Raw genomic sequence first — 23,421 nt, forward strand, 5'->3', positions numbered from 1 at the left:
TAAACTCGAGGAATTGTCTTGGGTTCGGGAACAAATTTAAAATTATGAGCCCTCGAGTTTATCCTGCGACAATCAGCCGACATGTTTGCAGGACAGGAACAATTGCTGCTCGTCAATATTCCGACCAAACAGGCACAGATAAAAATTGTAAAAAAGACCGTAAAACTTTTCACTCCTGAAATTTTTTTTTCAGATTTTTACAACACCTTTGACTGGACAATCTTTTAGAGAAACAATCATGTTTTTAAAAAATTATTTTACTAAATTTTTCTTTAAAAAACACCTACTTTTTTTTTGAAATTGCTTAATCATTTTGAGCGAAATGGGGAAAAACATAAAATTAAAAATCCATTATTGTTTCCTCTAAACCAGCAACTTTTGAAAAAACCTTTTTTCAAAAATCAACTCAAAATTACATACTTCTGATTTCCCCCATCACCCGCTAATCAGATTGAGATGGTGTGACTACGTCTGAAGTCTAGAAACCACAATAAGTACTTCTTTTCAGAGGTGATATTTCTAATTTAATGGCTCCAGATCACTTTTGGTGACTTCTCATTTTCAAGTCATGGATTTGAATATTGACTTTGAAGTACCAAATTTTCTGATCCATCATTATTACGCATCGGGATCAATTTCAGTTTTATTGAATGGATTAGTCATCTATCTTTTGATATTTCATAATGGGAAAATCGGTTCTTTCAAGTTTTATTTGCTGAGTTTCCAGGTAAATTTCAACTGATTTTTGGAATAATGTGATAATTTTTTCAATTTTAGATTTCATGTGTCTTGCTAGATCTCCACGTAACAATGCTAATGCAACCAGTTGGATTGTTGCCAATTTGTGCGGGGTACAGTAATGGAATATTGTCCAAAGTGTTCAAGCTGCACTCTCATATACTTATGGTAGGGCATGTCGGAAAAAATATTAGCATTTTGTATTTTGTAGCTTGACCTGGATTTATGGAGCAAAAAATCTTCGGGTGACTTTTTTACTAGCTAGTTGTAAGGTTAAGTATAGCCAGTGCGAAAATTTTTAAAATCACACACATATTACTAAAATAACCAAATTAAATGTTTTTCTTCCGAGTCAAAAACTGGTGAGAACAGGTTTTTCGCCTATCACAATTTAGGAAGTTGGTCAAGTTTCCGTATAATTTTTTTTGATTTTCACTCGACCAAAATTTTGACAGAAATTTTTGAATTGTTCTATCATGATGTTGAGTCATGTTAGACTACTATATGTGCATTTAGAACAAATCCTCACTCAAAGCTCAAATTATGACCAACTCTCAATGATTTTCAGACGCTCTTCGTCTTCTTCCTTAGCCTTCAAATCAACACCTTGATTATTTGCTTTTTACGAAAACACAAGGCAATTATGAATCTGAGGAGTACTTCTTCAGTTCCAAATTGGATTTATCATGTCCTGTTAGGCATGATCGTCTTCCTGATATGGTCATTAACATTCACTTTGAGCATGAGCAGTGAGAGCTATGAAAAGCAATTGGAAATGCTTGACATTGTAAGATTTTCCTTTTTTTCCAGAATGCCTTGAAAAAAAAACCATATAAAGTTTTCAGTTTCACCCCCTCGTCTCTACAAAGTTCAGAAACCTACCCGAGTTTCAATACTACTACCTGAACACTTGGATGTTGATTTTTTTCACCCTCACAATTTTTGAAACTATGAAATCATTTTTGATGGTGTCTGGAACTGTGACTCAAATGTATCGAGCACTGAAAGAAGTTGAATGTCAGCTGTCAAGTCAAACACTTGCTAAGCATAAATCTGCATTGAGAAGCTTGATTGCTCAGGTAAAATAAAAATCAGATATGTGACAACAAACATTGAATTTAGATGATGAGAAATTGAGAGTATAATACAAGTTATTTTACTGTAGTGGGACTTTGTTTGAAAAAAAACCCGAATATTAGTTTTGATTTGCCATCGTTTCAATTTTTAAATAATAACCTGGATTTTTACAGTTTGCAACAACTCCCGTCGCAATACTACCTGGCGGAATGATCGCGTGTACTGTAATATTTCCAACGGAATACTCCCAAAGTGAGTAAATATTTTCGGAAGTTCATTCTCATGAAAAACTATAAATTTAGAAATATCCTGGTGTTGCATGATGGTTATGACCACCCACTCAACTCTCAACTCACTGGTCGTTATTTTGACATACCCGGAATTCCGAAAAATTGTATGCTTTTGGGATAAATCGGTCAAAAAGTAAGAGAAAATAAATAAAGACCATTATTTTAAACAAAAAAATTGCAGATCAACAGCGGTGGCTACAGTGATCATTTGAGCAAAAATCAAGTTTTCAGTAACTATTTAAATATTTAAATTTATTTTTTAAAAATTATATTGTCAATTTTTCATTGAATAAAGATCGAAAAAAACTAGTTTTTTTCTAAATTTGGGGAATCTGATAAACTTCCTCATTTCCTAAAACGTTACTATTGACCCTATAAAGGTTATCAAATTTTTTCAGTGCATTTTCTCGCAGAATTCAAATCCCAACAAATATTTTTTTGATAATTTCTGGGGTGCGTAAAGATTTGAATACAAATCCTGAAAAGTTTCGAAAAATCAAAAATTGTTTTTGCTTCATAATTTCAGAAACCAGGTCTAAAAATTATTGAAACAAATTATCTAAAATAATTTCAGAATAATAAATTTATCGGGGTTGAGCTATTGAGCTTCCAAATAAGAAGACGTTTGGCGAATTTGCATCCTTTCTGTGCAAAATTATGACTTGCACTTATGACGGAACCGACTATAATATTCCATATTTGTTTTCAATTTGCCGTTTCTAAGAACTGGCCAATGAAAACAAAAAACGCAATTAACAGTGAAAAACATGTTATTAAATTATTATTTTGACCGTCCTGCATTTTTTCAATTTGCTCATTTCCCTATTTCCCTACAGAATGTCACTGACGCAAAACCAAAATTGTTCGCAATATCTCAATTTCTATGAGATTGACGACTATTATGCGACAAGTCTTCATATTCTCACAGTTATCGAGATACCTGTGCACATTTTCGGAGCATATTTGATCATTGTAAAAACCCCATCTCACATGAAATGCGCTCGAAACAGTATGCTCTGTCTTCACTGTGTTGGAGCATTTGTCGATTTGTTCTTCAGTTTTTTCGCGATTCCAGCGCTGAATCTCCCGATTTATGCTGGTTACTTTTTGGGATTTTCCCGCGTTTTGGGAGTTCCAACAGTCGTTACGACATTTCTTTGTTACTCTTTTGTGGGAGGTACTGTTAAAACGAAACAGAATTTGTGAAAAAAAAATTGGCAATTTCTGAAAAATTCCACAGATTTTAAATCACCACAGACAACATTTTTTCTGCAGTTTTCTTTAAATATAACTTCTGAAAACCAGGTCAACTCGTTTCAGTACTCGGAGCAACAATTGCGTTATTTTTTATATTTTTTTTTTTTTTAATATTTTTGGGTAATCAACATTTTTAGTTGGGAACAACCAAGAAGTTGGCAGCGCAAAGTCTATGCAATCTCGAATTATATTTTATGCTCATTGTTCATGGTTCCAGCATACTTGGATATTCCGGATCAAGATCTTGGGAAGGAAATTATTAAAATTGTAGGTTTCCAGAGTTTAGAGACAATCTTGTTTCTATTCTTGGTGGGAAATTCAAAATGTTCAGTTAATTTCTGCCAGAAAATTCAGAAAATTTAAAACTTCAAAGTCAATTTCCAAAAAAAAAAAAATGTAAATGTCTGTCAATTTTAGGCAGAAAGTTGAAAACGTTTAATCAAGTTTGAAGTTTAAACTTTTAAAAATTTGTTTCAACTGAAAATTAAATTTTCCACTCTACTACATCAGATTTTAATAATCTTTTACCTTCAAATTCAAACTTCCAGACAATCCTATGTGTTCCTGTTGAAATTATTAACGATCCTGAATACTTCATCCTTTCAAACAATTCAACAGCTTGTTTTTGTTTGATTTTTGTACTATCATTTCTCCTACCACAGAATTTATTTTTCGTGAGCTCAATATCCAGGAACTTGTTCCGTATGGCTGCAAAATCCGCGACCACAATCCGCATGCAGAAAAAATTTTTTGTTGCTCTTTGCCTACAAATTTTTTAATTACTATAACCAAGGTTAACAGAAATGCTCCAAAAACCATATTGAACACGTTTTCAGCGGCAACTCATTTGGCTGTATCGACATTGGCCTTTCATGGACTCCTGTCAACGTTTACAATGATCATGGTGCATCCACCATATCGTCGAGCATCCAAGAAAATGTTCTACATAAAATCAAGACTGATCGCCGTAAAAATTGCTAATGTTTCGAGTGGAATCCGCCATATACAATAATTTGAATTAATATATTTATTTTTCATCATTTTTTCTTGGTTCTGGGAGACATTTTAGAAAACCTCGCAAAGAAGCACATGTACAAAATACTAACTCTTTTTTTTACCTAAATGTTTTAAATGTACATATAACATTTTCCTTTGCATAAAGAGTATAAAGACTATGAAGGCTATGCTTGTTCATGCTACGTCTAGTTAATATTTTGTCTTTCATCTGCCAATTCTTACAACCACCAATTACTAAAATTGCATTTGTGTTTTTGGTTTCTTTCAGAAAAGAAAAATAAGTTAACATACATTTCCAAATGTTCGTTATCAAACTTTTCGTTTTCTGTTTTCTCGTTAAGAAATTTCAATTTCAATACAAATATGATGATTATGACTCAACAAACTTCTTGCAGGAAAAGTGTGAATTTGGTAATTTGTTCTATCATTTCCCGTTAAAATCCTTAAATTTTCCAGAACCGGAGTGCATATTTCCAATGGGATTCATAACTTCCGCAACCGTCAAGTATTATCCTATGAATTGTTCGAGAGTTTGTGCTGACATACAAATAGAGCAACACTGTGACCTCAGTGTCGAACAGCTTACATATCTTTTTAGAAATTTGAAGCATATTGTCGGGAGTCTGTCGATAACCAACACAATGTTCACAACTGCCAAGTTTTTGGCAGGGGTCGAGTCAATTGAATGTGGTAAGTTTCCTGAGATGAATGGAATCTTTTGGGGTGTCTCCTGCGACTAGTTGAGGTTCCGTAGGATTACTGTAGGATAACATATGCAGCCGAAATTGAGCGCTGACTGCCATATGCCGCTGCATCTGACATAAGAAATACAAATTTACAGACTACTGGGACATTGCCATTATGAAGAACCCGAGAATGGTGGAAGTTGGGATGACAAGCTGGTCGTCTGTCACTTGCGCATATGTTGTGATAGCTGAAAATCAACAATTAAAACATACAAATCTAACCAATTTGAAGGTTCACATCCCATGCTTATTATTTTCAAACCTTAACAATAACAATAATTTTCAGACTTTCAATCTTCACGAGCTATCAAATGCGACAAAATTTGATCTACAACTTTACGAGTTAGGTCCAAAATTCTGCATTAGCGTTGAGGACGTAGAGTATTACACTTACATTGACCATTTTGATGTTGTGACTTTATATGCAAACTATTGTGAGCCAATTTACAATCCAAACGATAATTTGTGTAATGTGAAGTTGCGATCGACTTTGGAAGGATGTACCCGGGTCTTTGGAGACCTGGCTATTGGACCATATTATGATGTGGCAACTTTGAAGTCAGTCGAGATAATATTTGGATCACTTATTATTAATGGTACTAACTTCGAGATAATTGATTTTTTCCTCAATCTCAAGTATATCATCCAGCTGGGAATAAGAGAACGTAAGTTTCCAATACATTTTTTTTTCTAATGAAACTCAACTTTTCAGGCGGTAACGTAGAAAACGCGCCAGTGATAGTTGTGGAAAACAACAAAAATTTGGTGGATTTCTCAATACCTTCACTGAAGGTTTGAACTTAGACCTTGTCTTCGACGAAAAATAATTTAAGAAAATTCGATCAAGCACGATGAATGCTGTAGTTTTTAAAAAGAATAACGAGAAGTTCATGGCCGACCCGAAAATTTGTTTCGGGATCAAGATGGCATTAAACATCACACATTTCTACACTCCGACGTTCGACGGGAGAGTGTGCAGTAAGTAATGTAACTAGTGAGGTGTCGGATGCTTAGTTGTAACATACATCTCACGGGTTCTATCATAAATTGTCAGCGTTTGCCGAAAACGTTCAAATAGTTTTCAGGGCAGCTAAAAAGAGCGGTGATGTTGGGCGAACCTATTGGAAATCGAACATATGATCCGTATAGTTTTACTTCGTTTACAAATTCACTTTCATTTGAATTTATTTAAATTTCTGAACATAAATTATTTATTCCAAAAGTTCATATTTTTAAAAATTTTGTTCAGATTTTGGTAGTATTGTGCTTTTTGTTTAGTTCTTTGAATTATTATGTGCTGATTAGGTTTTTTTTGCAGATGCTTTGTGTGTTTTCTTGATTTTCTGAAAACTACTATCACCTGAAAAACAAACTGATAATTAATTGAATAATTGTATTTTCATATGATTTTCTCTAATCTATGAAGTACTAGGGAATAGCAGTAAAACTATAGGGGAACGTTTCCCACTGTCGACAACTGCTAAAAGCGCTTGCAACTGGAAAGATATTAAATTCCAGACAAAAAGTTTTGAAATCTCATATTTCTTGGAAGTCTGAAAAATAATTTGTTCAATATACATTTTTAAATTTTCCTCAACTTTCTACATACATCCTTTTTTGAAATTTGGTGAATCATTATTTTTTCTAAAATTTCAGCAATTTCAGAAATGTTTTTGGCATCGAGAGTAATAATTTTAGCTTCACGGTGAACTTTTACAAAACTTGAAAAATATACACTTTAAACCCACCAATTAGTCAATAAGTGCCCAATTTCTCATATATGAACTTGTGATTTCATTTTCAAATTTTCGATCTTCCACAATCTAAAACTTTGCTGACATGGATTATGTCCTTCCAATTCCTACTATCGTAGCTTCCACTGCAAATCCAAATGACTATTATGGCTTTGTATACAATGAATATGACTATGACTTTCTAACCGAGCAGCCCAAAACTCGATTTTCTATCCTTGGCGCTATACTTGATTTCAACATTTTCACAGAAATTGTTGCTATTGTCTTGTGCCTTCTTCATTTGATGATTTTATTCCGAAAATCATTGAGGAAAAACGGTGTCTTTGTGTTTATGATTGCCATTTGTATTTCGGATATTTTGAACTTCTCACTAGCACTTCCAAACGATTCAATGTATTATAAATATTCCTGGTACCTCGTCCCAATGCATCTTGAACAAAGCACATTTAATATCACTAGAAGGTTATCCATTTGGTTGGCAATGGTGATGGCCTTATTGAGATTTTTATCAGTGGCTTTTCCTATGAATTATCTGATTCAGAAGCTGGTAAAGCCTAAAAATACAGTGTTTATAATCTTTGTCGTGCTCGCTGTTATTATAACTTACGACGCTGCACTTCCGAGCTTGAGGATCAGTATTGCATGGTTTCCGGATGTGACAAGGTAGTTGGATTAATTTTTCGGGCGAGAAGCGGGCGTAAGGCGTAAGAGGGGGAATAACTGGAGACCGAGATGTATTCATAAGAATAATTAATCTTTTCAGGTGTGTTGTGAAAAGTAGACACCTCCGATATGTGCTCATAATGTCGACAGATGTTGATATTGACGCTTATTCAATAACCCCTAACCAAAACTTTGTTGAGAGGATATATCGCGTTCTTCAATTCACCCTTTACCCACTACTCACTATTTCATTACTTATTCAACTGTGCATTATCAAGAAGAAAAGAAAGGCTATGAGACAGAACGAGAATCAAATATCGGATAACACAACGCTATTAATTCTCACAATGACTTTCACGTTCATGTTCTCAGAGGGGTTGATTTGGATCTGGATCTTTATTGACGCTGATGACCGTTTTTACTATCATTTTGATTTAGAATACCAAGTAGTGAGCGTGACTCAGTAAGTGCTTTAATTATATTTAGAAAAATTCTCAGGGAGCGAAGCTTGAAAATTTACATTAAAAGTTTTTGTAGCAATATTTGTATCATGTATATTTCTTCGATGATTAATAATTGCAGGGAGTACAAGGAAATTTTAGTTGCTCTCTGCTTTACTTTTCGAATCGTCAATTCGATATCCCATATTCTCGTTTCCATAATGATGTCTTCACATTGTCGGGACACTGTAAAATCAATTGTTTTTTGGGGCAAAATTGCTAAACTCTTCAATCATCGACTTTTGAAGCGAAAAGTTGAATCAGAAACCGATCCGATAACAGTTGTGAAAGCAACGACAGATAATGTTAGCTGATACTTCGGATAAATAACTGTTCTCGCTACTTGTGTATGTATTATAACCCCATATTTGTAAAATTTAATGGTTAACTTTTAATGTAAGAGTGACATTTATTTGGCTTACAATTAGGAAATTATATTTTCTAAACCTAACAATAAAATACTGTTCACGTTTTAAATACATGGACAAATAAAACAATTACTAATTTAATTCAAGTACCATGTTTTTTTTAACGAATAAATAATTAACACCCAGCAGCGTTTTACGATACTGAATTGAACTTTATGTATTTTGAAGACGCTTTTTTACAACAATTTAAACACAAAAAAATACACAGCGAACCTTCTGAAAATACAATATAATTTAATACCCAGCCAAGAAGTTGTTTTGACTTGGCCAATTTCACTTCATTATGTCTACAAGAGTTATATTAGCCAACTGATTGTGAAGTTCCTGGGATTTTTTCAGCATATGATTTCAGTTGTTTTTCCAGCTAGATTACTCACCGCTGGTATTTAATGCGAACGTAAATAGTTTTTCAATCAGTTAGGGTTTTAAAAATTAATTACCTGTTTAAAATACAAATTTTAGACATTTTTCAGAAAATGCCAAAATCTACTACCACTACCACAGCTATTCCAGATGACAACTATTTAGCTTACGACTACGATACCGACTATGACATCTATAAAACAATCTATAATATTTCCACGAAAACAAATTTGTATCTAGAAATTGCAACGATAATTGTGAACTTTTTCCACTTAATAGTTCTCCTACAAAAAGAGATGCGATTATGTGCAGTATACATTTTCATGATTGGACTCTGCATATCCGACATTATCCTCACATCCATAAATTTTTACAATCAAGCCGGAGAACTCGGATGGCTCCCAATACTTTTTGCTGGCTCTGATGGAATTTCTTGTTTGAGAGAAGACTATATTGAGATTAATATCGGTATGCTATCGATGTCTACTACAAGCCAAATAACTTGTCGGTTATCTTTATGGCTGGCCATTCTGATGGCCGTTATCAGACTGTTATCAGTGACTTTTCCCATGAGCCAGAGAGTTAAGAATTTCACGGCGGCAAAAGGATCGGTGATAATTTTGATAATATGTCTGATGTTTTGGATACTGTATTCAACTTGGCAGTTTGCATTGTTTCGTGTACTTTGGTTGCCAGATAATGCGAGTGAACTGTAAGTTTTATTAAGCATATGGTGCTGTAAGAGTACTGTTGGGTACTGTAGGATTACTGTAGTTTCTGAAAAAAACCACACAAGAGAGGAGCCCTTAGCAACGCGGGCTAGTTTAGCTTACTTAACGTCCTGATTCAAAATAAAATATTCAGATGTCAAGTAATGTTCGAAAGTTCTATAAAACCTCGATACGTTCTTGCAACACCTGCAAATTTGCCCCAAATGCTGAGTAACTGGGGTTTTATTGAATTCATTGTGAACTTCTCTTCTGCAATTATTTATCCACTTCTCACTATATCATTGCTGATAGCTCTACTGAAAATTAAGCAACGAAGGCAAAACCTTCAAAGAAAAGACACCGAACCTGCTGATAACACAACCAAGTTGATATTATTCATGACGATCACTTTTGTTTTATCAGAGGGGTTAAGCGGATTTAATGCATTACTCATGTATAATATTGAGAAGATTGAAGAAAACTGCCCAGATTTCGTGTAAGTTTTAGTAGATTTGAAAATATTCTGATTTTTTTATTTTATTATCTGTAAAACTCTAAAATAGTAAAACCTGAAAATTTGCTGAAAGTGCAATTAAAACTGTACCTAAATGATTCATTTTGTGCTTTTTCTTTCAGGAGCGCCATCTACACCGCTGAGTCTTTAATTGCAGTCCTCAAAACATTCAATGCATTTTCCCATTTTTTCGTTTGCTTTTTCCTATCTTCACAATACCGAAATGTTGCCAAATCGTTGATTATTCCTAAGAAACAGGTGCTTGTCAATGTCAATGTAACTGTCAATGTCAATGTCATTGTCAATGTAACTTTGTATAAAAATTATTTCTCATTACTTTCAGAACAAACCAGTCGAGCTCACTCGTTCTACAAGTACTATCACAGTCAGAAGCAAAACTAAGCCGATGTAACCATAATTTAAAAATTCTTCTAACTATGCACATAATTAAGATTCTTCCAAATAAGATATTTCAATGTTTTATTATATGTCAACATTTTTGCAAATAATCTCAAATAGTTTTTGAGAAATGTACTTTTTGGATATTAGATTATTTCAGCACTGTACAGCGCTTCTAAAGTTTTCTTGAAATATTTGTTGGAGAAGTGGTAATACTTTTCCGAAGGTTTCAAAAATTATGCTAAAATAATTATGCCAAATATAATTTTTCGTGAAAATTCGGGAATTTTTAATAGATACCTGCAAACTGAAATGATCAGGAAGTTTGTTTTCCATTTAAAAATGAATGTGATAAATTCCTTTGTTTTTCCTGGAACAGTTTTTCAATTTTCAGCTCCCAAAAATATGCTGAAAAACGTCATGCTCCTTACTATTAATTAGAAAGGAGGTGCTATAGAAGTTATTCAGGCATTAAAAAATTCCAAAAACCAGATTCAACTCCGTTTCCAATAGAAACCAAATTTTTATTTCTCTATCCTCTCTCTCTCTCTCAATTCTTTCTACTGTCTAGTTTATGTCTGGTAAACTCGATTTGTAAGAGTAAAGTAAATTCAGTTGAGTTTTTGAAGAAAATGATCTTCGTAACGTTGGTTACTACAATTCTAATTTATTTTTCGTGCAAACTTTGGAGAGGAAGAAAAAAGAATCCGAATGGTGAGTCTCATTGCAGAATATAAACTAAAAAAAAACAAATCTTCAATACTTCAGGTCCGTTACCTCTGCCTTTAATTGGAAACTTACATCAACTTGTCTATAATTCATGGAAAACTGGAGGAATAGTAGCTGGATTCCAGGTTTTCAAAAAACAATACGGAAAATTCTTTACGCTATGGTTTGGCCCTATTCCTATAGTTTTCATTGCCGACTATGACATTGCATATGAAACTCATGTGAAAAAAGCTAACATCTTTGGACATCGATTTACGACTGGTGTAATGAATTATATTAGAGAAGGACGAGGAATCATTGGATCCAATGGAGCTTTTTGGCAAGAGCATCGCCGATTTGCGCTGACTACCTTGAGAAATTTCGGACTTGGAAAAAACATTATGGAGGACAGGATTATGGACGAGTACAGATACAGGTGTTTCAAAATCTTTCAGAAAACTGCTCATATTTAAAGCCGGATTAACGGTTCGGACAATTTTGAACATATAGACTCAAAATTTGCTCAATTAAACAAAGACTTTTTTTAAAAATTCAAACATGTTCAGACATTTTCCGGATAGAAAACTTGACCGAGAAATGAGTTTGAAAACAAATTCAATTTTTCCAAATAAATACCTAATGAAAACCGAAAAAATATTCCCAAAGCAATCAATTTTTAGAATCCAAGACTTCTCAAAAACTCACGGAAAAATGGAGTTATCGAAGTGAATGCAGCAACGATGTTTGATTTATTAGTCGGTTCAATCATAAACCGAATGTTGGTTTCGAAAAGATTTGAGCAGGGAAATCTGGAATTTGAGACAATGAAAGTGTATTTGACCAAGGCACTGGAAGAAGTATCAATTTTCGAAGCTTTCCTACCAGTTTGGCTGTTGAAATCAAATCTGCTGAGATGGAGAACTAAATATACACTGGCTCCGGTAGAATACATCTACAGTCTCGTTCAGAAAGAAATTCAAGAACGGTGAATAAATTTCAGTTTAGTACTATATTATACTAACATGCAAAACCTTTAGAACGACATCAATTGAAAATGGAAGTCATGTCCCAAGTGAAGACGGCGATGATTTTGTGGATGCCTTTTTGATTAAAATTGAGAAAGACAAAAAAGAAGGCATTGACTCCACTTTTACGTAATATATTTTGAGTGGCAAATTAAAAAAAATTAAACTACAGGCTGGAAAGCCTTGCGATCGATCTATTTGATCTATGGCTAGCGGGACAGGATACCTCTTCTACAACACTCCTTTGGGCTGGCATCTGCTTGCTAAACCATCCCGAAGTTGTGGAAAAACTGAGATCAGAACTCCTCGAAGTAACTGGAGGCATACGAAGATTATCACTGACCGATCGGGCACGCACGCCGTATTTAATGGCAGTTTTGAATGTTAGTAGATCAAGATGTTTTTAAATTAAAAGGACAATAATTCAAAAATAATGTGATTTTTTTTAGGAAATCCAGAGAATTGCATCAATCCTTAATATCAACATATTCCGTGAACTTCGAGAAGACACGGAAATTGATGGTCAACCTATTGCTGCTGGAACCGTTGTAGCTAATCAACTATCCATGATCCACACAGACGAAGAATTGTTCGAAGATCATACTAGATTCGACCCCGAACGGTTCATCGAGAACAGTACTTTAGAGAAAAAGCTCATCCCATTTAATCTCGGAAAACGATCGTGCCCCGGAGAATCATTGGCTAGAGCTGAACTGTATTTGGTAAATATAAATTTGATTTGAAATTTAATTGCAAAAGTATTCAGATAATTGGAAATCTTGTCTTGGACTTTGATTTCGAAGCAGTTGGAATCAAACCAGAGATCAAAACTTCTACTCCATTTGGAATAATGAAAAGGCCACCAAACTATATATCAGATTGATTCCTGTTTCTCGTCAATAATTGATATATTTTATTTTTAATGAACATTTGAAGCCACTGTCAATCAACATCTCTTTTTTTCAGAAAAGCTCTCAAATAGTTAAACTTATAATTTTTCGTTCGTTTTTTTCGTCGCTCGATCGTTTTTCTTGCAAAAGAGTTATTGCTGTTCAAAATTTATTAAATTATTAACATAAAACTCTGATCGTAAGAGCTTTTTCACAATACTGTAATACCCCAAAACTAAATTACTACGTATGCTGAGCGGCTTTAGTGTAAATTTGATCATTTTTGATAACCCGTGATTTGTTTTGACACAAATTCACTTAATTATGTCTGGAAGAGGTATTTGAGACTGCTGAGATCTTTGCATTTTTCGGCATGCCATTTGTTCAGATAGATTCCTATGTATTTAAAGTTTTCAGTTAATCTTCAAAAAAAAACCCTATAATTCTTATTTTCCAGAAAATGCCAAAATCTATAAGCTCTACCTCAGCTACTCCAGCTGACGATCACGTAGTTTACGACTACGATACCGACTATGACATCTATAAAACTATTTATACAATCTGCACGAAAATCAATTTGTATCTAGGAATTGCGACGATAATTGTGAATCTTTTCCATTTAATAGTTCTCCTACAAAAAGAGCTGCGATTATGTGCAGTATACATTTTCATGATTGGGGTATGCATATCCGACATTGTCCTCACGTCGATAAACTTCTACAACCAAGCCGGAGAACTCGGATGGCTCCCATTACTCTTCGCCGGGTCCGTTGAAATGTCTTGTTTGAGATATGACTACCTGGAGATCAATATTGGATTGCAATTATTGTCTACCATAAGTCAAATAACTCGCCGGTTATCTGTGTGGTTGGCCGTTTTGATGGCTATTATTCGGCTACTATCAGTAACTTTTCCATTGAGCCAAAGAGTAAAGAAACTGACATCGGCAAAAGGCGCAGTGATTACTTTAATGTTGTGTATGATGTTTTGGACACTCTATTCGACTTGGCAATTTGCGTTTTATCGTGTTTTTTGGTTACCAGACAACGCTAATGAAATGTAAGTTTTAAAGCGGGGCGGAAGTCACACTCGCCCGGAAATTGAAAAATTAACATCTGAAACTTTTTGCATTTTTGCACGAACTGTTTCAGATGCAAATCAATGTTTGAAAGTTTCATAACACCTCGATACGTTCTTGCCACACCTGTGAATCTTCCGAAACTGATGAGCACCTGGGGTTTTATTGAATTCATTGTGAACTTCTCTTCTGCAATTATTTATCCGCTTCTCACTATTTCGCTGTTGGTTGCATTACTGAAAATCAAGAAAAGAAGGCAGAACAATCAAAGAAAGGAGTCAGAACCAGCTGATAACACAACCAAATTGATATTATTTATGACAATCACTTTTATGTTATCAGAGGGGTTAAGCGGATTTAATGCGTTACTAATGTATAATATTACAAAGATTCAGAGAAAATACCTAGAGTTTGAGTGAGTTTTTTTTTCAAATTCAGGGTTATAGGTTCAAATTAGGATCTACTTTTTTAGAGTTATATTTCCAGAAACGCGGTACTCACTTCTGAGTTCCCAATCGCTGTCCTCAAAACATTCAATGCATTTTCCCATTTTTTCGTTTGTTTTTTCCTATCTTCGCAATATCGAGATGTAGTGAAATCCTTGTTCATTTCTAAGAAAAAGGTACTTTAAAAAATTTAAATTTAACACAATTACCTCTTCAATTCCTTTTTTTTTCAGAAAAACCAAATTGATCTGACCCGCTCTACAAGCACTATCACAATTAAAAGCTAAACTACACAGATTTGAAACATTGCATAAACAGTTGTATTTTTTGTTTGAAAAAATAAATATTATAAAGTAGAAAACAAAACACATTATTATGAATGTCAATTGCAGTTACAGAATTTTTTTCATTTCCAGCATTCACAAATTTTGACAAGTGCCAGTTTTCGGAATATCCTGCAACCTGCCAAAATTTGATTCCCGCTCATCCCTGGTTGATATTATCGCTGATCAGAGAAAATAATTTGTAAAATATTTGGGTGCCCATGACCTCAAAGGTATATCTACAACAAAATATACTCTTATCAAATAAACACCTCACACCTGTTCCGCAAAAACTCGCAAAAATTTTTATTACCCAATAACCTATCCATTTCCAAATTAATATCTAGTCTAGGTTAATGTATACGTAACAAGAAAATTTAAGATTTGTTAGACTCCGTTAGCCATGTTATAAAAACTAAAGTATAGGTTTTTATCATCTGTGTGCTTTAAGTTTTGTTTTCTGAATTTCTTCCGCTACTAAAATTTTAATCAAGTCTCGCAAAAAGTCCCAGATAAAGGCGGAGCCCACATGTTGAATTTTTCCGAATTTCTTTTTTTTTTCTTCAGACAATGCCAAAACCAACTACAACTTCTATCTCAGATTATGAGTACATAGCTCCCGATGACGATTATTATCAAAGTATATTTTTTCTTACTGCCGAATACTCCATAAAAGCCAATTTCTATCTTCAAGCCCCCACGATAATTGTGAACCTTTTCCATTTGATAGTTCTCTTTCAAAAAGAGCTGCGATCTTCTTCCGTCTACATTCTAATGATCGGAATTTGTATTTCTGACATTATTTCAACGTCTATAAATTTTTACTCTAAAGCTGGAGAGCTGGGATATGTCCCGATGATATTCACTGGAACTTCTGGTTATTCTTGTATAAGAAGTGATTATATGGGAGTGAATCTAGGTGAAGAGTTAGTTACAACTGCAAGTCAAATATCACGCCGATTATTTTCGTGGCTTGCAGTTGTGATGGCTATTATTAGGCTGATATCTGTAATGTTTCCTATGAGTGAGAGAGTTGACACTTTAACAAGTCCACAGGGATCTGTGATAACTTTGATAATATGCGCGACGTTTTGGACATTGTATTCCACGTGGAAGTTTACATTTTATAGAGTATTTTGGTTGCCAGATAATGCAGTCGAGAGGTTTGTTTCAGAACAATTTGCGCAATTTCGTAAAGTTACAATATCTAAAGTTACTCGTACTTGATAGCTTAGTGTTAAATTTACTCGTAGGTGTACAAAATTAATTCTCCTTTGAACGGTTAATTTTGTCAACTTCAGCTGTAAACTCTATGGACCACAATTCATAACTCCAGAGTACGTCCTAGCAGCTCCTGTGAAAATGGACAGAATGATGATTGATTGGAGAATTGTTGAGTTTTTTGTGAATGTCTCCTCTGCAGTTATTTATCCACTTCTTACTGTTTCTTTGTTGATAGCCCTACGCCAGATCAAGAAAAGAAGGCAAAATCTTCAAAGAAAAGAAAATGAGCCAGCTGATAATACAACCAAATTGATATTATTCATGACAATCATTTTTACGTTCTCAGAAGGGTTGAGTGGTTTCAGTGCATTTTTCATTTATCATATTGAGACGATAGCTATACATTATCCTGATCTCATGTTAGTTAAATAATGACCAACCTGTACCAAGTTGAAGTTTTCAGAAGCACAGCAGTCGCCTTGGAGTTTCCTATTGCAGTCCTTAGAACGTTTAATGCATTTTCACACTTTTTCGTTTGCTTTCTCCTATCATCTCAATATCGAGATGTGGTCAAATCTTTGTTCACTGTTAGGAAAAAGGTATTTTTCGTTTTTCGTATTAATCTTTCAATAAAATCAAATAAAAAGATTTTCAGGCTAATCAAGTACTCTTTCATAGAAGATCTTTATAATTCCATGAATAGACGTGATTAGTTTATTCATATACAAGTACAACAAATTTCAAAATGGAAGTCCCAAATGCACATACAGTTTTGCCATGTCGTGATATATTTGCTGAAAATTCAACTCACTGGACTTTGATTTTAAATCGATTTTACTAACAAAAACTAATGATAACAATAGCGTTATTTCACCAATTCGAACAGCAATTTCAGTTGAATCCATTGAAGTGTATGTCTGAAATTATTATCAAAAATAATGAAATCAATCAACACTCACCTGATAATAACTTTTTAAGGCACTGCTGACACATTCATAATGCTCCTGCCCGATAGTTTTCATGGCAACGCTTGTTTTGTGGAACACTAATTTCCAGACGAAAAATGATTTGAATGCTGCGAATTCGAAAATATTGAGTTTTAATTGAGACAGCGAAATTAGTAGTGTTGATTTGACGTGCTCAATGAGTTCTTTTAGCCTTCTGATATATGAAATTTTAATTTTTCAGCAACTTTTTTTTCGACTAACTTATCCATCTCCATATTATCAACTGAAACTGAAGAATTTGTGATCCAATATGTCCATGTGGATTCGATCCAAACACTTGAAAATTGGAGATATTTACGAAGAATCAGAATATTATTCTCATCAATTAATTCGACTCCCGGAAACGATGAACATGTTTCATCAGCTATTTTTCTTTGAAAATTAACTAATCGCATGAAATCTTCAGTTGTCTTTATAGTAAATATATTCTGGAAAATACATGTACGTATTTTATTGATTTGAAATTAATTGAGCGATACCGTATTTTTCCGTTTTGCATATCTCACTTGATTGATGTAGAATTTTAGGATGTTTCCATGGCTTAATTTTAATTTTTCGCTAAATTTCCCCTTGTCCTCTACAGTTTCATTTGCAGGACTAGGATGTGTGTAAGATGGTATGAAAGCTGAAAAATTTTAATTTTGAGGGGATTCTAAAAAGTTCGAAAGGTTATTTTTAGGAAAACTGTACTTTTTCGATAAAAATACAAAAACTATTGGACTTCAGTGGGAGTTTAGAATTTTTGTTAAAAAAATTATTTTTCTACCATTAAATCTTCTCACAACCAAAAAAACCTGATTTTGGAGAAATATTAAGGAATTGATATAAAATTCACGGAAAACCTTCAGATCGGAATATCCTTTTTATAATAGATTTTTGCTTGAAGATTTTAGACTTTCATAGTTCTTGGAGGGATTAAGTGCAGGCAAACAAATGAAAATTCTTTGGAAATTCAGTTTTAAAAAATTGATTCACTTGAGAAACAATCTTATGTGCCTCGAAATCGCTGATATAGTAATTTAAAAATTTCAAAGCTTTTCGGTATTCTGTTTACCTCTTAAAACATCTTCATTTCTCACATGTGTCTCTCTATTCTTTATGTATAATGGAGTTGTTTTTATCGTGGGTTTTTTCCGCCTCACCACTGAAATAATAACAAAAATCAAAACCTTCTATCTATTGACTAAAAGTGACTTACAACTTCTCTTCATTCCGGCAGTTTTAACACATGACTCGAATCGGCATGCTCTGCATTTTTTCAGCATGCTTTTGCACTGATTGTCACCGTCACATAAATATCGAATATTTAATGAAACGGTTCTTCGGAAGAATGCCGAACATGCTCCACACACAACACCACCAAAATGATACTGAACTTGGCAAGAGAAACCGCAAACAGCGCAGACTCCAACTGAAATCATGTATAATAAGTTATAGTTTAGGAGGCGGAAGTGTGCACGTCAATTTGACAGTAAAGAAAACTTACATTTTGTATAAGACATAGTTTCGAGAAACTCCACGTAGTGCTGTGCGTATTGATTCTCTGATTCATCTGATCCATTCATTAAAAGACGTTTCCTTCTTGTTCTACCGTAGTCCATAGATTGTATCTTTCACTCGGAATATCGAATGAAAAAAGTTCAAATATTCTTCAAAATTATTTTATGGTGGCTTTTTAAAATCTAAACTTGTCTCTGTCACAAAAGCCGGAGTTAATTTTCATTCAGTGATGCTCGTATTTTGCATTATTTTGACTTTTTTTTTGATGATTTTTGTTGTTATTTTTTGTTGAAGCTGATAACATTCGGTGCGACCAAAAATGTAGCAAAAATGAATTAATATGTTTTGTTTTTTTTAATGTTCCGTAATTAGATATTCATTGGTATAAAAAATTGACAGAAATGTGTTATTTAAAAGTGAAACATCCCGGTTAAATGCTAATCGGCCGACATCTTCTGAGTATGTTTTCTTTTTCGAAAGCTTTTATAATGTTTTCTTTGCAAACACCTGTTTTTATATATTTTTTAAAAATATTATATTCGTTCATCATGGTATAGGCGTGTTTTATAGCAGAAGTTTAATTAAAAATTTAGTTTTTCTGACCGTTTTTTTTTTCTAATAATATAGACTTTGCTATATTGCAGTCGAGTGTCTGTAGGATGGTCTCAAGACCATTGAACACTTTTTGCGCTCATTACTCCCGTAGAATGCGGACGAAGAGAGGGTGAACATCTCGCACACCTTTCTCAAACCTTGACAGATAACATCTTAAAAAGAAACAGTGGGGGACAACTGTTAATTTATAAAGAATATGGTTCTGAATAGTTTCATAGAGTTGAGTTTCAAGTATTGATATTTGGTAAACATGATTATTCATAATTTTGGCAAGTACAGATCAGCACGTGGTTTTGGCACACAACATATTTAACTGTTTTTAAGTAATCTAATTGTAAGTAAAAAATAAAGTCGTTCAGAAAAATCAAGCTGTCGTATTTCCCTATTAGTTTTTAATTTCTGTCAGTACCCCGTTAGTCTTATTAACAGAAAAACGTTTTTCAAATGATTCTTTGAAGATTGTTTTCGTTCTTACAATGCATTAATAGTACTGAATTAGAGCTTGAAATTTGCAAAACCAAAGCTGGAATCGAATAATTTTTAACCTAAAATAATTAATCAAAAATTACCAATCTCTATTTACAACTAAAGTTTCACTCGAAATTATGGATTGAAAAATTTTTGCATGCATTACTAGTAGGGAAAATATGGTAGAAGCAACAAGAAATTATACATTTTGACACGGAACTTATTCCACAAGCGTCTACTAGTTCAAAGGAACCGTTTCTTATTATGTATTGCTATCTCATCGATCCTGATTACAATCTAAAGGGGTGTATACGGAAAGGGCAAAATTTTTCATGTGTTTTAGTCAACCAATCAACAATACTTCTCATGATTTTAAACTAATTAAAATTATTTTGACAGTCGACAACTGAAAAATAAATAAAGTAAAAAAAAACAATTTTTATTGTTCTGTCATAGGATATTTTTACGCGAAATAGTATAAAACTTATACCAAACTGATACCACAAATATTAAAAAAAAAAAAAGAAATCAAAAAAAGCAGATCTCATTTTGAAGAGATTTCGAAAGGTTTTGAGTCATTCTCCACGAGGTTAATTCATTAGTTGCATTGAAACATCGCCAACAACTGCCACATCTGGATGCCTCCAAAATGCCAAACTTCTCACGACCTTCTTATACTGTGTTGATATAGAATAGCACATAAACACATGTGATATAGAATTCAGTGTTCTCAAATTATTTGATACGACTATAGCTGTTGTTGACATTTCTCTGAAAAATATTTATCTGTGTAAAACAAAGAGCCAATTTTGTTTTTTGAGTTTATAAATCGATTTTTCTTGTAATAATCGCTGCTTTTCGTACATTCTTCAATATTCGTACTAAAATGCCTAATAGTAACTTAGTTAAGACAAAAATCTCAAATTGGAAACAATTAAGGATAACTTTAAGGCTAACCGGTGGTATTAAACAATTTTTTTCAAATTTAAACTTACAAATATACGATATCACTTTCTGAATACGGTATTGCTGATTCAAGTGCTCCGAAAACTTCAGGAAATGTGAACAAAACAGACATGAATAAAATCAGCCTCGTGTTATCCGATGATTCATCGTTTTCGAGTACGGAGAGCTTCCGTACTCGGAATAAAATACAAGTCAACGTCACAAGAAGTACTACAGATGCGATTTTAAGTTTGGGACTGAGTTCGTAAATATAAGTTGAAATACTATTGATACTCGAAGGAATTGCATACACGTTGATTTGCTTTATGAATTTCGGAGGAAGTACTTTGCATCTGAAAATATATTAAATTAAATATGTTTTCAGTAATTGTAAAAAAATCATACACGTCTGCAATATTGTCGGGCAACCAAAATACTGTAGTGAATAAAAACTGCCATGAATCGAGTAAAAGCCAAAAAGTTGCAATCCCAGCCATCATATATATCGTATTTTTTGGCTTGTTAATCTTCCCAACCCAACTCTTCGTGTGAGATTTGAGAGATATAATTCTTATAAAACACAATAAAATTGCCAACCAAACTGCTAGTCGATGCCCTAAAGCCTCCAGTTTCTGCTGCAGTTTGATCACTGGGATAAAATCTTTATAGTCGCTGCGTAAACATGGCGGAGGAATTGGATTGATTTCAGGTAGCAGTGATTGTTTAATGGCAAAATAATGTAGATTTACAAGTGCTGCTGTTAAATCAGCAATACAAATTCCAGTAATTATTGTATATATTCCCAAAGATCGCAGTTCCTTGTGAAGCAAAATAAATAGATGAAATAAATTTGAAAAGCAGGAAGCTATCCAAAAATAGTCTTGAATTAGTGTACCAAATTGCTCAACTGCATAGAGAACGTTGTATAAATCGAATGTGGAATTTATTTCAAATGTCTCCATTCTTTAAAAATCAAAAAAGAAAACAAAAAATAACTCCTGGACCCCAAGTTTTGAAATATAAACATTTATCAATGAGCTCCAACTCAAAACATTTTCCGTTGCATATCGATTTCTATAGATTCATGGCAATTTATCGGGCATGGCATTCCAATTGTAAACATTTCAAAGTTTCGCACAAATGAAAACTTATTTGACGTAAAAATGCTATCAATTGTAAGTAATCCAAAAAACCTAAAGCATTTAAAAGTTGATTTGCTGAACGATGGCCACAGTTTTTAAGAGTCATGAAAAATAACTGTTTTCTATAAAATAAAAGCTTGAGCTTGTTGGACAATTTTTATAAGAGTTTTCTGACAAAAAACTTTGAACAACTTCAACTGTATAAATCGCAGCCATATGTTATTTTACTCAAAAATAAATCAGTTGTCCCTCGCTTGATAGATGGTTTGTAATGAAATATCTTCAACTACATAAACTTCCCGACGTCTCCAAAATGCTAAACTTTTTACCGCATTCTTATACTGAACTGACATAAAATAACAAACAAAGACATTTGATATAGAGTTCAGAGTTCTCAGGTTATTTGAGATGGTTAACGCAGTAGTTATTATTTTTCTAAAAAATAAAAAAGCATTATTTGAGTTTTGAATTGATTTTTGTAAACTTTACATAGAAATTGCGTCACCACTGTAATCAATTACTGTAAGAGCTCCGACACATTGAGTAATGGAAAACGCAATTGATATGAACAGGATGAGTTTTGTGTTAACTGCAGCTTCAACGTTATTCGTTCCAGATAATCGTCGTCTTCGTCTCAGAATTGTGCGTAGTTGAATTGATAAATACACTGTCAACGAGAGATGACAAATTGCAGCCATAATTTTTAGCTGAGAACTGAGTTCGAAAATGTAACTGACAATTCGTTGAAAATTTGTAGGAATTGCATACACATGGATCTGTTTTATATATTTTTCCGGCAATACTTTGCATCTGAAAATGATTTCTACAAAAAACAAGATACATCGGCTTTGTTTCTTCCAATTTAAAAATAACTTACATATCGTCCACATTATCTGGCAACCAAAATACTGTAGTGAATAAAAACTGCCATGAATCAAAAAAGAGCCAAAAAGTTGCCACCCCAGTCATCATATAGATTGCAACTCTGGGCTTGTTAATCTTCTCAACCCAACGCTTCATATGAAATTTTACAGATACAGCTCTGATGAATACCAATAAAATTGCCAACCAGACTGATAGACGACGGCCTAAAGTGTCAACTTGCTGCCTCAGCCTTAACAAAGGGATAAAAGATTTGTAGTCGCTTCTCAAGCACTGTGGAGGAATAGGGTAGGTTTCAGGTAGCAATGAGAGTTTTACAGCAAAATTTTCCAAACTAATAATAGCAATTGTTAAATCGGCAATACAAATTCCAATCATGATTGTGTAACTTCCGGATGATCTCAGCTCTTTGTGAAGCAGAATAAATAAATGGAACAAATTTGAGAAACATGAAGCTATCCAAAAATAGTCTTGAAATAATTGACCAGACAGGTCAATCGCATGAAGCAGATCATATAAATCGAATGTATCGGTGGAATTTATTTCGAAGATCTCATATTCATCGGTGGAATTTGTGAAGTTTTCTTCGAAGGTATCCTCCATTAGAAAATAAAAAAAGTGACAGAAGCTTGTGATAGTCAGATGGTGCTGGCTCACATATAATTATGCTTCGAGTTAGGGAAAGTGCAGCTGAGTTGTAGTGAAATTATAG

General features: G+C 33.6%; 9 protein-coding genes, 1 non-coding gene and 2 pseudogenes across 13 annotated transcripts; 8 read left to right on the plus strand and 4 right to left on the minus strand.

The window, feature by feature from the left end:
- Position 1: 1 nt before the first annotated feature.
- Positions 2-2,317, plus strand: sri-25 (G_PROTEIN_RECEP_F1_2 domain-containing protein; the record flags this gene model as incomplete). Its single annotated transcript, NM_074359.2, has 8 exons — positions 2-36; positions 180-727; positions 778-906; positions 1,307-1,525; positions 1,584-1,817; positions 1,989-2,067; positions 2,118-2,238; positions 2,287-2,317. Exons 2-8 carry the CDS (start codon positions 569-571, stop codon positions 2,315-2,317), a joined length of 972 nt encoding a protein of 323 aa, NP_506760.1. The 5' UTR covers positions 2-36; positions 180-568.
- Positions 2,318-2,942: 625 nt separating this feature from the next.
- Positions 2,943-4,374, plus strand: srh-165 (annotated as a pseudogene). Its single transcript has 4 exons — positions 2,943-3,282; positions 3,426-3,629; positions 3,911-4,155; positions 4,199-4,374. Coding segments are annotated over exons 1-4 (965 nt in total).
- Positions 4,375-4,626: 252 nt separating this feature from the next.
- irld-25 (Receptor L-domain domain-containing protein) lies at positions 4,627-6,111 on the plus strand (the record flags this gene model as incomplete). The annotated part of the gene is made up of 6 exons (NM_074361.3): positions 4,627-4,790; positions 4,836-5,069; positions 5,221-5,357; positions 5,412-5,790; positions 5,838-5,917; positions 5,959-6,111. The coding sequence occupies exons 1-6, from the start codon at positions 4,679-4,681 to the stop codon at positions 6,109-6,111; spliced, it is 1,095 nt and encodes a 364-aa protein (NP_506762.2). The 5' UTR covers positions 4,627-4,678.
- An 853-nt stretch (positions 6,112-6,964) lies between these two features.
- Positions 6,965-8,356, plus strand: srw-24 (G-protein coupled receptors family 1 profile domain-containing protein; the record flags this gene model as incomplete). The annotated part of the gene is made up of 3 exons (NM_074362.2): positions 6,965-7,542; positions 7,643-8,005; positions 8,125-8,356. 3 exons carry the CDS (start codon positions 6,965-6,967, stop codon positions 8,354-8,356), a joined length of 1,173 nt encoding a protein of 390 aa, NP_506763.2.
- Positions 8,357-8,946: 590 nt separating this feature from the next.
- srw-14 (G-protein coupled receptors family 1 profile domain-containing protein) lies at positions 8,947-10,469 on the plus strand (the record flags this gene model as incomplete). Of its 2 annotated transcripts, NM_001269729.1 has the most annotated exons (3): positions 8,947-9,545; positions 10,180-10,315; positions 10,401-10,469. In NM_001269729.1, the coding sequence occupies 3 exons, from the start codon at positions 8,947-8,949 to the stop codon at positions 10,467-10,469; spliced, it is 804 nt and encodes a 267-aa protein (NP_001256658.1). The 2 variants fall into 2 exon arrangements, with proteins under 2 accessions (NP_001256658.1, NP_001256659.1); NM_001269730.1 differs by lacking the exons at positions 10,180-10,315; positions 10,401-10,469 and adding an exon at positions 9,698-10,043.
- Positions 10,470-11,088: 619 nt separating this feature from the next.
- cyp-34A3 lies at positions 11,089-13,072 on the plus strand (annotated as a pseudogene). The gene is made up of 7 exons: positions 11,089-11,170; positions 11,225-11,600; positions 11,845-12,149; positions 12,202-12,318; positions 12,362-12,572; positions 12,639-12,911; positions 12,956-13,072. Coding segments are annotated over exons 1-7 (1,481 nt in total).
- On the minus strand, positions 12,230-12,334 carry C41G6.17. Its single transcript, NR_070028.1, has one exon. It is a non-coding gene; the product is annotated as a small nuclear RNA C41G6.17 (small nuclear RNA).
- Positions 13,073-13,539: 467 nt separating the features above from the next.
- srw-15 (G-protein coupled receptors family 1 profile domain-containing protein) lies at positions 13,540-14,952 on the plus strand (the record flags this gene model as incomplete). The annotated part of the gene is made up of 4 exons (NM_074365.2): positions 13,540-14,138; positions 14,231-14,572; positions 14,644-14,779; positions 14,837-14,952. 4 exons carry the CDS (start codon positions 13,540-13,542, stop codon positions 14,888-14,890), a joined length of 1,131 nt encoding a protein of 376 aa, NP_506766.1. The 3' UTR covers positions 14,891-14,952.
- A 544-nt stretch (positions 14,953-15,496) lies between these two features.
- On the plus strand, positions 15,497-16,841 carry srw-13 (G-protein coupled receptors family 1 profile domain-containing protein; the record flags this gene model as incomplete). Its single annotated transcript, NM_074366.1, has 4 exons — positions 15,497-16,089; positions 16,228-16,569; positions 16,614-16,749; positions 16,806-16,841. The coding sequence occupies 4 exons, from the start codon at positions 15,497-15,499 to the stop codon at positions 16,839-16,841; spliced, it is 1,107 nt and encodes a 368-aa protein (NP_506767.1).
- A 49-nt stretch (positions 16,842-16,890) lies between these two features.
- nhr-164 (Nuclear hormone receptor family member nhr-164) lies at positions 16,891-18,758 on the minus strand (the record flags this gene model as incomplete). Its single annotated transcript, NM_001322592.1, has 8 exons — positions 16,891-16,944; positions 16,993-17,067; positions 17,110-17,311; positions 17,359-17,585; positions 17,637-17,782; positions 18,212-18,301; positions 18,356-18,568; positions 18,644-18,758. The coding sequence occupies 8 exons, from the start codon at positions 18,756-18,758 to the stop codon at positions 16,891-16,893; spliced, it is 1,122 nt and encodes a 373-aa protein (NP_001309454.1).
- Positions 18,759-20,166: 1,408 nt separating this feature from the next.
- Positions 20,167-21,649, minus strand: srw-12 (Serpentine Receptor, class T). Its single transcript, NM_001392667.1, has 3 exons — positions 21,091-21,649; positions 20,736-21,038; positions 20,167-20,511 (listed from the first exon to the last, which is right to left on the minus strand). Exons 1-3 carry the CDS (start codon positions 21,645-21,647, stop codon positions 20,331-20,333), a joined length of 1,041 nt encoding a protein of 346 aa, NP_001379186.1. The 5' UTR covers positions 21,648-21,649; the 3' UTR covers positions 20,167-20,330.
- Positions 21,404-23,312, minus strand: srw-11 (G_PROTEIN_RECEP_F1_2 domain-containing protein; the record flags this gene model as incomplete). The annotated part of the gene is made up of 3 exons (NM_001028887.3): positions 21,404-22,262; positions 22,317-22,637; positions 22,705-23,312. 3 exons carry the CDS (start codon positions 23,310-23,312, stop codon positions 22,067-22,069), a joined length of 1,125 nt encoding a protein of 374 aa, NP_001024058.1. The 3' UTR covers positions 21,404-22,066.
- Between the last annotated feature and the right edge of the window lie 109 nt (positions 23,313-23,421).

The sequence above is a fragment of the Caenorhabditis elegans genome, chromosome V (genome assembly GCF_000002985.6).
Source record: "Caenorhabditis elegans chromosome V".
NCBI lineage: Eukaryota > Metazoa > Nematoda > Chromadorea > Rhabditida > Rhabditidae > Caenorhabditis > Caenorhabditis elegans.

Bases quoted from the DNA above. Each gene is read 5' to 3' on its own strand.
- srw-12 (NM_001392667.1), bottom strand. From the start codon at position 21,647: ATGGAGACATTTGAAATAAATTCCACATTCGATTTATACAACGTTCTC. The intron at 21,039-21,090 runs GTATGATTTTTT...ATATATTTTCAG, and splicing joins CCCGACAATATTGCAGACGT to ATGCAAAGTACTTCCTCCGA. The intron at 20,512-20,735 runs GTAAGTTTAAAT...AATATTTTTCAG, and splicing joins GAAAGTGATATCGTATATTT to AGAAATGTCAACAACAGCTA.